Source organism: Sinocyclocheilus rhinocerous, unplaced genomic scaffold, assembly GCF_001515625.1.
Source record: "Sinocyclocheilus rhinocerous isolate Xijiao unplaced genomic scaffold, SAMN03320098_v1.1 scaffold3777, whole genome shotgun sequence".
Taxonomy (NCBI): Eukaryota; Metazoa; Chordata; class Actinopteri; order Cypriniformes; family Cyprinidae; genus Sinocyclocheilus; species Sinocyclocheilus rhinocerous.
Window position 1 is genome coordinate 124427 of NW_015661951.1, and position 12365 is coordinate 136791.

General features: G+C 38.8%; 3 protein-coding genes across 4 annotated transcripts in view; 2 read left to right on the plus strand and 1 right to left on the minus strand.

Moving 5' to 3' along the window:
* Positions 1 to 560: 560 nt before the first annotated feature.
* LOC107726971 (H-2 class II histocompatibility antigen, A-U alpha chain-like) lies at positions 561 to 3704 on the plus strand. Its single transcript, XM_016536683.1, has 4 exons — positions 561 to 618; positions 1957 to 2202; positions 2459 to 2743; positions 3491 to 3704. The coding sequence occupies exons 1-4, from the start codon at positions 561 to 563 to the stop codon at positions 3691 to 3693; spliced, it is 792 nt and encodes a 263-aa protein (XP_016392169.1). The 3' UTR covers positions 3694 to 3704.
* The window catches only part of isoc1 (isochorismatase domain containing 1), a 39714-nt gene continuing 30815 nt past the window's right edge, over positions 3467 to 12365 (minus strand). The window contains exons 6-7 of the transcript XR_001638313.1: positions 6630 to 6634; positions 3467 to 3477 (exon numbers count right to left, since the gene is read on the minus strand). The gene's annotated coding sequence lies outside the window, so the exon portion shown is untranslated. The remainder of the gene's footprint in view (positions 3478 to 6629; positions 6635 to 12365) is intronic.
* Positions 7266 to 9795, plus strand: LOC107726976 (H-2 class II histocompatibility antigen, E-S beta chain-like). Of its 2 annotated transcripts, XM_016536692.1 has the most exons (7): positions 7266 to 7400; positions 7680 to 7763; positions 8066 to 8341; positions 8489 to 8770; positions 8935 to 9057; positions 9137 to 9157; positions 9269 to 9795. In XM_016536692.1, the coding sequence occupies exons 2-7, from the start codon at positions 7700 to 7702 to the stop codon at positions 9283 to 9285; spliced, it is 783 nt and encodes a 260-aa protein (XP_016392178.1). In that variant the 5' UTR covers positions 7266 to 7400; positions 7680 to 7699; the 3' UTR covers positions 9286 to 9795. The 2 variants fall into 2 exon arrangements, with proteins under 2 accessions (XP_016392178.1, XP_016392177.1); XM_016536691.1 differs by having other exon boundaries at positions 9137 to 9795.

A 12365-nucleotide genomic window follows, 5' to 3' on the forward strand; every position in this document is an offset into this window, starting at 1 on the left:
GTATTCTGAAATCATTTGTTGCATCCATAATAATGGTTTGAATTTAAGTATATTAATCACATTACTGTAGGCATGAACAAAAATGTTTTACACCTGTAAAAACATACATTTTCCTCAAAAAATATTTCACAGACACTGCAGAGTAGTTACAGTTGAAGTTACAATATTGCAATTAAAGTGTGTACTTACAAACTGTACTTACAACTTACATATACAAGACAAGTACACTATTATAACTACAGACTGAAGATGCAGGTACTTTAAATGTAAGTACAATTAAAGAACATGAAGGTACAGCGTAAGTACACTGTATCAAGTGCTTAATGTGTCATGTAAGTTATACGGTTGTATACTAGTTATACATAGTTGTTAAGGACACCTAATATAAAGTGGGACCAACAAGAGAGTAGCCTAGTGTTTTAGTTTGCCCTCCTCCCCCTGGATACAGCAGTGTCACAGTGAGGGTTAAGTTCTGAGTGGAGGATGTGTTTATCAAACTGAAACTAAGCTTTAGCCTGCACTCATTCACCTCGGCTGAAGTTCCTCTGTCATCGACAAACATGGAGCTGTATCTGGCCATTCTTACCCTCACTGCTTTTCTCTCAGCCGATGCTCAGTGTAAGTTCATTCTTTGCATATTAACATATTTACACAGATTTTTAATATGAAAAGCCTGTACACTGATGTAATATTTTCAAGAAGAACACTAATTCCTTAAGTGATATACACTACCGTTCAAAAGTTTGGCATCAGTACAATTTTTAATTTTTTTTTTTTTAAGAAGTTATGCTCATCAAGGCTGCATTTATTTGATAAAAACTTATATTTTAATATATTGTAAACTGTAATTTATTCCTGTGATGCACATCTGTATTTTCAGCATCATTACTCCAGTCTTCAGTGTCACATGATCTTCAGAAATCATTCTGATCCACCTTGAAGTAAGCCTATGTGCGAGAGAGGTTCAGTAGCCGCTGTAGGGAAATAACCAGAACAATAACCACCTGCAGTAAAACTCTTGCACTTACAAACCAGTGTGTTCATAATTAAGACAATACATTAAAATAATATGTTAAGACACAGCAATTCTCAATATCAAGCTACAAAATGAGTGGTTTTGTAAAAATAGCGGGACACGGATGACACCGGAAGCAAGACACATTACATTTACAAATGTTTGCGCTCGCTCTTATGGGAGGAAAAAGCTGGATATGCTGATTTATTGATGTTGATTGCTGCTTAATATTTTAATGAAACCCGTGGTACTTTCTAAGTCTAAAAGCATTTATTCAAAATATAAATCTTTCCTAACTGTGCAAATCTTTACTATCACTTTTTATTAATCCAACTCATTCTTGCTGAATAAAAAAGTATTAATTTATTTAAAAAAGAAAATAGTAAATAGTGACCCCAAACTTTTGAATGGTGGTGTACATTGTTACAAAAGATTTCTAAATGCACTTTTTGGCAACACTTTATTTTAAAGTGTCCTTGTTACATGTATTTACGATTATAATAACAAAAAAAAAATGCATAATTACATGCAGGTAACCCTAATCATAACACTAATCTTAACCATATCGTAAGTGCATATGGTCTATTATTATTACTCAGTACTTAATTGTATAATTACACTGTAACAAGGACACCTTAAAATAAAGTGTAACCCTGTTGTATATTTACTTCGATCACCATGTTAGGTTTGGTAGTTAACTAGTCATCAGCTGTTTGACTGGTCAGTGGTTGACTATACGTGGTCATTTAGCATATTGGGTGTTAACAACACCTGTATAGAACATCTTCACATTTAGAAACGACTGGTGCTTTAAATAATTGACAAAAAAAAAAAAGTTTTGTGTTAATTCCCAAAACACATTAGTTATATCTGATATGCAGTTAATTTGTCTGGGACTCTGTGAATTTCTCATTTATCTGTTGATGCTTCTTCCGTTTCAGTAGAGCATAAGGATTTCTCAATCACTGGATGTTCTGAAACAGAGAAAGAGTCTATGACTGGATCTGACGGAGAGGAAGCGTGGCATGCTGACTTTAATCAGAAGACAGGAGTAGTTACATTACCTGATTTCGCAGATCCTATGAGCTTTCCAGGATATTATGAAGAAAGTGTTGCAAAGCAAGAAGTATGCAAACAAAACCTGGCTGTACTCATTAAAGCTTACGAGAGCCCACCAGAGGAAATGGGTACGACATGAATTTGCATTGTGAAGCTTTTTTAAAGTACAGTTTTGCATGAGTTTTACAGTAATGCATTTCTTTAACAGAAATTAAATGAGCTACATTTTTATGCATTCAGTGTTTACAATATTTTGGTTAACCATGAGTTTTGGCTTGCAATTGTATTAAACATGTATGATATCAGTGTTCTTATGCACGCATTTCATTTGAATGAGGTCAGATGTACTGCTGCAGAGTTCAACACAGTTATGTGTGTTCACAGACCCTCCTGAGACGTTCATCTATCCGAGGAACGATGTGCAGCTGGCTGTTGAAAACACGCTCATCTGTCACGTGACGGGCTTCTTTCCTCCACCTGTCAGCGTCTCATGGGCTAAGAACAATGTGATTGTGACAGAAGACGTGAGTCTGAGTCAGTACCGGCCGAGGAGCGACGGATCCTTCCACGTGTTCTCCTCCCTGAAGATCACTCCTGAAGATGGAGACGTTTACAGCTGCACAGTGAACCACCGAGCGCTCCAGGGCCAACCGCAGACCAGAATATGGAGTAAGAGCCATTTACAAAGAGAATCAAATGAGTTGATTTAAAAACAGCAGCATTGATTCTGTGACAAATGAAATAGCAAGCGCTGAGAGGATTGTTAGAGTGAAAGTGCATCTGCTCAGCAGCTGTTCTCACATTCACATTCATACACTGAATTCATTTATACAACAGTTCGTTCTGGTTCTCAAATCTGATTGGTTGAGAACCGTGAGATATTGTACTGGTATCGCTACAGGAACGCCCTTTCACAATTTTGTATCACTCCGCTTGTTCTATCCGGGTCTATGTTTTTTTTTAATTATTCACTGAGCTAATCGTAGAGTACGTTAGTTAATATAAGAAGAAACGACTAGCTTCGCGGTCTCTCTCTCATTCAGATGCACATCTTGCCGCATTGTTTCTCTCTTATAACCTCATTATTTCTCACTAATAACCTAACTGAAGCAGCACATGCCCTTGATACCAATTCTAAAAGTGGCGTATGTTTAACTGTCAACTTTAGCTTTGAATCCGTGGCGGAAGGAAGTAGTTCCACACAAAAGAGGGTTTTATTAGGCACTCCGTTGTTTCTTGTTTAATTACACACATGTTCCGTCGAACTGTTGTATAACCGCAATATCACTCTCGTACTCGAGCGATACCGGCTCTATATCAGCTGCCTCGTGCCTAATCACAGCCGCTGATATAGAGCCGGCATCGCTCTCGTACTCGAGTGCTATTGCTCATATAACATATACCTCTAATCTCCAGGTGTCCCGGAGGCGGCTGCTGTCCTGCCCAGCCTGGGTCCGGCGCTCTTCTGTGGAGTGGGATTGACTCTGGGGCTGCTGGGAGTCGCTACTGGACTCTTCTTCCTCATTAAAGCAACTACGACTGACACGCCAGACATGGCCAAAAACATCAAACATTTAATGCAGTGGACCCAATCAAAGACAGTTTCTCCAGGATTCTGAAGACGGTACATGTGCAGTTCATCAGAAGTAATCTAAAGAAATCGGAATCTTACTTAATAATAAAAATAAGACACTTTTGCTACCTTCATGCTAAATGTAAGTGATTTTGTCATGAACTGAAATGTTACATTTTTTGTACTTAAAATTATGCCAATAAAAATTAAACATGTTTCAGAAACTTTCACTTTTATAAAGCTTTATTAATAAAAAGCTGTTATAAATAAAGCGTGCAGGGACATACAGAAGGGTATTTTACAGTGATATAAAGCAGTCACTTTAGAAAAACCTACAAATGATTTTCATAACAGCTTATTTATGCATGTGTATTTGAATGCTTAGACTAGGGTGACCATACGTGCCATTTTCCCAGGACGCGTCCTGGCCAGGATTTGTTTTGGCTTTGTTTTCCTGTTTCATGCTTGCTGAAGGTAATGATCGAAAAGTAGTTTGACCAATAACATGCAAGCATTGTACATAATGGACCAATCATGGCGTGTGAGAAGGTGGGATCTACGGTCAAAGCGATGCAATTACGCGAACATATTAGGTGTGTTCGACTTAAAAGCAGTGCGGCTCAGACCGATCAGTGTTTGACATCAAAGTACCTCGAGAGCGTTTCGAAAGCATAACCGTCTGTATGGTACTTTGATGTCATACACCGATCGGTCTGCACACGCAAACAAAGCCAAAACCTAGATATTTTAGGCAATATAGAAATCCTGGCCAGGACGCGTCCGGGGAAAATGGCATGTATGGTCACCCTAGCTTAGACATTATATTTAACTGGTTGTTTAATCTGATTAAATTGATTTACATATCATCTAATGCACTTTTTTACATTTACAAATGTTAGTAGTTTTAAGCACTTCATGACATTTGTAAGCATTCAAATGCATATTAACCCTTTCACACGTAAGTTTAATGTCTGCATACAATCAAAATGTACAATATTTCTTTTGTTCGCCCATTGCTAGTCTTAAGGTAAACAATTAATTTGTGCAAGTTAATCCACTGAAAAATTTGTCTTGGTAATCTTTAATCAAAATCTGATCATTTGCGTCTGCTCTGCGAGTAAAAGATGAAAGGAGGAGGGCAAAAATAAAACCCGCCCTCTACTTGATATTCCGTTTCCATACATCACCATACTGAAATAAAGTCGGCAGCAGCTTCCGGTTCACACAGACTTTAAAATATTCTAGCTGAGCCCCAGCGTTAGTGTTACGTCCATAGGGACGTATATTTATTAATTATTTGTAATACCATTATTGTTCTTGAATTTGTTTCATTGTTGTTAACAAAGGTGTGGGCGTGTTTGTCTTTGCTCTGTCTCTCTCTGCTGCTCCTCAGGGCAAATCACCACCACCTGTAGCTCGTTTGTGAGAGCGTGCCCAAGAGGATCCTGAGTTTGCTAGCAGACACTTCTCCCCTGCTCCAGACTGAACTTTGTGCTTGTTTTTCATGCAGAGACAATGGTTGTGTATTAGCAGTGGCTAATTGAGTTTCAGCATGCACAGTTAATGGATATTGTTCCAGGTTGAGATTGATCAAAAGGTCTTGGGGCTCTTTTGTCTCGAGTGATTTTAAATACTAGCCTGTGTGTTAAGAGGGATGCTGTAGGGGGAGAGTGCCTTTTTCTTTTTATACTGCTTTTTGCCTCTGTTTTTGTACAGCAAGGGAGGTGAGGGAAGTTGGCTGTTCATTTCTTTTCTTTTCTTTAAGGTTAGTTAGAGCTCCTTCTTAAATTAGTTAGTGAACTATTTTGTTTGTTATTTTAGGCCTTGCTTTTCCCTGAGCCTTTGCTCCCATCGTTCTTTTCTGTCTTGTAAATAAAATTATTTCTGTTTATATATATCGACTGATGTCATCTTCACTCTGGGCCAGAGGACTGAAGTGTGTTCTCGCTTTTCGTTTCCTTGAAACTTTTTTTTTTTCTTCTCTTTGTTACTTCCCTGGATTAAATACGGGGGAACGTAACAAGTGGGGGCTTGTCCCATCCTTTTTTCTAATTTAGTTGTGAGTAGCATTTTTCCCTGAGCCTTTGCTCCCATCGTTCTTTTCTGTCTTGTAAATAAAATTATTTCTGTTTATATATATCAACTGATGTCATCTTCACTCTGGGCCAGAGGACTGAAGTGTGTTCTCGCTTTTCGTTTCCTCGATACTTTTTTTTTTTCTTCTCTTTGTTACTTCCCTGGATTAAATACGGGGGAACGTAACAAGTGGGGGCTTGTCCCATACTTTTTTCTAATTTAGTTGTGAGTAGCATTTTTCTCTTTTCTCTCTAATCGCGTGTTTTGGCTTTTTGTGTGGGGAGGAAGGTGACTGTGGTGATAGAAATGGAGTTTGACCCTTGAGGATGAAGAACGTCCTGTAGTTCCAGCAGAGGCCGTGACTGAGGACATTCTTCCTGATACAGATATTGTTGAGAATGACAATTATGATCCGGTCCTGGCCATTCGTTTAAAAGAGTTAGACCTCAGAGTTAAACCGCACGTCTAGATTTGCAAGCTGGGGAGATGAGCAGGAAACCTGTTCCTGTCCCACGCTCCAGGCCTCCTTCTGTTCCCACTGCCTCTCCTATTCCGCCTGTTAATGCAAGTGTTGATCAGGAAAACCTTGAGTTTGACGTTAGTAAGTATATCAAACTCGTACCTCCTTTTTGTGAGTCTGAGGTCGATGCTTACTTTGTTGCTTTTAAGTGGGTAGCAGGTAAGCTTAGATGGTCGAAGGACATGTGGGCATTGTTCCTACAATGCAGTCTGACCGGCAAAGCTCAAGAAATTTGCACGGCATTGCCAATTGAGCGAAGTCTTGATTATGACATCGTTAAAGCCGCTGTTCTCAGGTCATACGAATTGTTTTTTTTTAAGGAGACCATTATTTTCGATTCAATGCAATGCAATCAATGGAAAAATTATGATGCTATGCATTTCCACATTATCTGCACTGACAATGTGTCTGCGCTTCAAGTGTGTTGTTAAATTAGTCGTACTGAATGTATATTTTATAGCGGCATGACATATTTTACAAATTGCATGGGTTTTATCAAAATCCCCATCTCTCTTATAAAACCCAAAGTTATTCCAAACCCTGGATTTGCAGTTATTTGGTGGAAGATGCAGCTCTACCTCTGCCATGTTAATATATGATCTATGTGACTCTCAGGACACGCCTCGGTCTCTGTAGTGTTGAGATGCATCATATTCACGCAGCAGCAGCGGGGATGAGAGAACGTGCTTGAGAAACGGCTTCGAGAGGAGAAAATACTGTATAATAATTACATGTAAATAAACTAGTTTTTACCGATGCAAATGTTAAAAACAATGCATCGCCATACAAATGCCGACTTGTATCCGACGCACACTTTTATAAATTGATGCATTGCATCGTTAACTTTTATGCTGATGCACCGATGCGATTTGGTGAATATTACCATCCCTAATAGGTATGACTGGGCTGTTTTAAATATTTAAGAAAATAATTAATGTATTATAGAGTTGTTTGGGTTGGGGGTAAATGAAACACGATCTGCGGTGACGTCATAATCATGTTGCATTGTGGTCTATGGATCGACCTGCAGTGTGCATATGAAGCAGACTCACTGTCTCAGTCAAGATCGAGGGGTCGAGGCTCTGTCCATATAAACTTCTCTCGTCCACTTCATGAGGAGTAACACACTTCAGAATGGCAGCAGGATTCACCTGAGAGTAAGTGCTTAGGGAAGTTCACGAGTGTGTGTCTAAAAGGGAAGTGGTAGTTATAGAAACTCAGTTACAGGAACTAGTTACCAGTGCGGTTCCCAGACAACTAATGGCGCTTTTCCACTGCATGGTACGGCACGGTACGCCTCGGTACGGTTCACTTTTGGGGGTTTTCCACTGGGTACAGTACCTGGTACCTGGTACTTTTTTTAGTACCACCTCGGTTGGGGTTCCAAGTGACCCTCATCTCTTGATCATGAACAGAGTATTATTGTCTGCTCTCAGTTGTGATAGAGCGAGTGAACATGTCCGTGCCAAAGCTCTGGAGTCTCCATCACATTCTCCTGCTGTCTGTATTCACCGGCGCAGGTGAGAGAAATGGGCTTTACTAACTGACACTGAAGAAATGAGCATTATTACAGTAGTAGTGCTGGTGTGGATATATTGGTGTTTTTGGTATTTAACAGTGTTGGTAAGATTTAACAGCAATATTTTCTTTTTAAATGCTGTTAGTTAGGATGGTTCTCTGCTAGTGGATCCTCCAATGTAGTTAAGTATAGGTACAGATATTTTAATAATATGAACATGATGTTTTAGAAAGGACATTCTATTAATAACAACAACTGGCTGATGTGTTCAAGTGCTTGTGTTTTTGTTTGATTGTTTTCCAGCTAATGGATATTATAACTACCATTGGCCACAGTGCATCTACAGCTCCAGTGATTTCAGTGACATGGTGTTCTTGGATGGCTATTACTTCAATAAATATCTGTACGTACAGTTCAACAGCACTGTGGGGGAGTTTGTGGGGTTTACTGAGTTTGGAGTGAGAACTGCAGAGATGTGGAACAAAGATCCAGCAATCATACAGCAATTAAAGGCTGAAGTTGAAACATTCTGTAAACCTAATGCTGAACTGTTCAAAACCGCTATCCATGATAAAGCAGGTATGTGACTCAAGACTCACACAGAGCTCTTCATTTAAACGGTTATATAATTTTTAAAGGAAAATATGTATCTAATATCAAGCACATTTTAAATGGTGTAATGGTAATGTTTATTGTAAGATGTAATTGTGGCTCCTCCTGGTTCAGTGGCTCCAGTTGTGAAGCTGAGTTTAGTGAAGCAGGGAGACAGCAGACATCCATCGCTGCTGATGTGCAGTGCGTATGACTTCTACCCTGAGCAAATCAGTGTGTCCTGGCTGAGGGACGGTGTAGTGGTGACTTCTGACGTGACCTCCACTGACAAGATGCCTAACGGAGACTGGTACCACCAGATTCACACTCAGCTGGAGTACACTCCCAAAGCTGGAGAGAAGATCTCCTGTATGGTGGAGCACGCCGGCTTCACCAAACCCATGATCTATGACTGGAGTAAGAGAGAGAACTCTGACATACCAATATATTGCATTCATCACACAATAAGAGAAAATATGGAAACTGTCCAGATGTTAAATCTCATCCTGCTAAACAAAAAACAATAAATGAGAGTAAGACAGTAACTGCTGTGATGATGGAGTGATGTGTGTTCCTCACAGACCCTCCTCTGCCTGAGTTTGAGTGGAATACACCGCTGTTATTCACTGCTGGAGCTGCTGGACTGATGCTGGGAATCATCATGGCAGCTGCTGGATTCATTTACTACAAGTCAACATCAACAGGTCTGTGAGTTACGGAACAACACACTATACATGTCATGGCATGCTATTTTTAAGCTAATTACTCTTTTTATTTTGATAGATGAGTACTTCATTAATGGTGGTGAGTTTTACATTCCATTCGGATTACCTTATTTCTGTGTGATCAAACATATTAATGAATTACTGAACAATCCACTCCATTAACATGAATAATAATCAGACTGAATTGCAGGTCCTCATCCAGACTGAAAGACGCCTCATCATGGAGAAACACACACTCTTCATGACACTAACACACACAGTGTGTTTCAAAATAAACCATCATGATGAAGACAGAAGCACAGCATCATATCTGATGTGTTACAGCTAATATTTCAGCATCTTTATGCAGTATTGACAGTGATGATGCTTGAAGTTTGTTTGCTCTGGGAAATTCACAGGTATATAGTTCATTTGTGTAGCTGTGTAAACAACTCAGTAAATGGTGTTTTCTGTGCTGTGTTACTGATCTAGCCAGTTTGCGGCTAATCGAGATATCATGAGTGCAGTATTACGGTATTATAGAGTATTGTTTACTGTGCTTGGAAAAATGGAACAAACTGTTTTGTCTAAAACTTGTTTAAAAAGCTACAATTGTTTTCGGAAAGTGTATGGGACATCATGCGTGGCTACACATCATGTCACTCTTTCACTTTCTACTTGTGGCCAAGTCTGTGGAGCAAAAGCAGATGACAGCGAAACATCAGTATTCTGTGTGCTGAGAATAAAACATTGTGACATTCTCTAATTATATTCAGTTATTTGTATCATCTTAGGCTTTATATTCTGTGTCTGTGTTTTAAATTGTTGGATTTTTTTTTTTTGTGGACTTTCAAGATGGTTTTTCTTTTTTTGACATTCATTAATGTGACTTCTCTGTCCCTCACAGTCAGACATAGAGCTAAATATTGTGTCAGGGGAAGGTCTTTAAACTCAAATCAAGGAATTAAGTGCTGTCTAAAGGTGCTTTTTAACCATTTTGCATGAAGAATAAGGAATCCTATTGAGTTTTGAACGGCCAATCGCCGTTAGTTAGTTCATAAATTATCATACGTAGAGAGTTCTAATATTTAATTTGCATGATTGGTTTTACATAAAACACAGCATTATTCATCTAAAGTGGATGGTAGGATGGTGGTTTTACAGAGGGGATGCTTCTTGTCAATTTTTTCAACAATTTGAGCCCTGTACAGAATAACTCAGGTTTTGCTGTGTGTGAGGCTCAGGACAGTGGGCTCAAACTCAGCTGCAGAGTTTAGCTCCAGCCCTGCTGCAACACACAGACCTGTAGTTTTCAGGCTTTCCTGAAGCCCTGTATTAGTCCCCTGTATTGTGACCCTCCAGGAACTGAGTTTGACACCCCTGTCTTAGGACTTTTCCAAACTGGTTCAACTTGAATGTTACTTTGACACGCTGATTAGGGTTGCCACCAGGGCTCTCAAGTTATAGTAAAATTTTGGAGTGAGATTAGGGGAGGGGCCACTCAAATATTTGCAGCACCCAATTCTCTCAAGTTGTCAATAGCAGTTCAATTTGACCTATTGTTCATAATTGATCAGAACAAATATAAATGATAACAACTGGTAAATCTGATTTAAAAAAAATAAGTTTATGTATTTCAAAAATACAAATGTATCAGGGAAAAAAAAAAGAAATTTGGCCACAAATGAGCCAACTGAAGAGCAGTGCTCAATGTACATACTGTACACATACAGTAGGATTGCAAAATTTGCCCTGCGGATGTATGTCAAGCTGTGTGTGTGTGTGTGTTTTCAGCTTATGAATGTTTGTTTTTTCTGTTGTAAGTGTTTGTTGCACATTTTGATGTCTTGAAGCACTGTGGCTCAAGGTCAGCCATTTTCACCTTCACAGTGAATGATGGCATTCTGTCCAGAGCCAAACTGTTCCTGGTTTTGGTTTTGTTCAAACCCACCATGGAGAACACTCTCTCTGCTGTGGGGTGGGGAAGCCACAGTGCTTTAGGTGCTTTTTCATCCAGGCATCAAAATGTGCAACAAACACTAATGACAAAAAAAAAACATTCATAAGCTGAAATATGTACTCTCTCTCTCTCTCTCTCTCACACACACACACACACACACACAGCTTGACATACATCTGCAGAGAAAGTTCTGCAATCCAACTGTATGTGTACAGTATGCACATAGTTCATAGAGCACTGCTGTTCAGTTGGCTCGTTTGGGGCCAAATGTCTTTTTATTTTTTATGCTTTTTTAAAATAAATTTATAAAACAATTTATTTTATTTGGATGAATGTGTCTGTCTTTTATCAGATTTAACCATTGTTATAACATCACTAGTACTTTCCTTAGTTTCTGGAAGCCAAAGCTAAGTTAAAGGGGTGGTTGATTGCGATTTCACTTTTTTAACGTTAGTTAGTGTGTAATGTTGCTGTTTGAGCATAAACAATATCTGCAAAGTTACGAAGCTGAAAGTTCAATGCAAATGGAGATATCGTCTTTTAAAATTCTAGCAGTTGAATGAATGCAAAAACGGCTGGTAGAGACTACAACGAGTTACTTCCCGGGTCCGTTACGTCAAGAACCCAGAATTGCTGTTTAATTTGTATAAAGGCAAATGTAAATGCTTGGAGGGCAGGCTCCGAGCCTTGGATCATGACAGTGCCGTTGTGGTATAAGTTCAGAGATAAAATTCTTGATTCCTCATTTCCTTCAGCATCTTCAAATACCAGGATCTGTCTGCCTTTACAGATGCCGGTAACACTTTACTTGAAGGGGTGTGCTTAAGACTGACATGACACCTTTATAATCATGACACCACACACGTCATGAATATGAAGGAGGTTTTATGCATGTTTATGACAACTGTCATTAAGTGTCATTCGCTCAGTTATGTCATTTTTAAAGCAAAGATGACATTGTTTGAGATGCCTTTGTTATGACAACTACTAAACACCAAATACATCATAACCTGTCAGTGTCTTTGTCATGACAACTTGACATTACCAAGACAACATAACCTGTCAGTACCTGTCGTGACAACTTGACATTACTTAGACAACATAACCCGTCATAAATTTGTCATAAACATGACATAGCAGATTAATGATCAAATTTAAGAAATTATTTAGCTTTATGGGTTAACATTACATTAAACAGTCATGTGGTTGGTTTTGATATTGGCTGTCATGAGGCCATTATAATTGTGTCATGAATATTTTTCTGACCACTTTTATTCAGTGGTACAAATTGAATTTGTCATTAAAATGTCATTAAGTGTTAATACTCTGTCAAATAATTTTATGACAG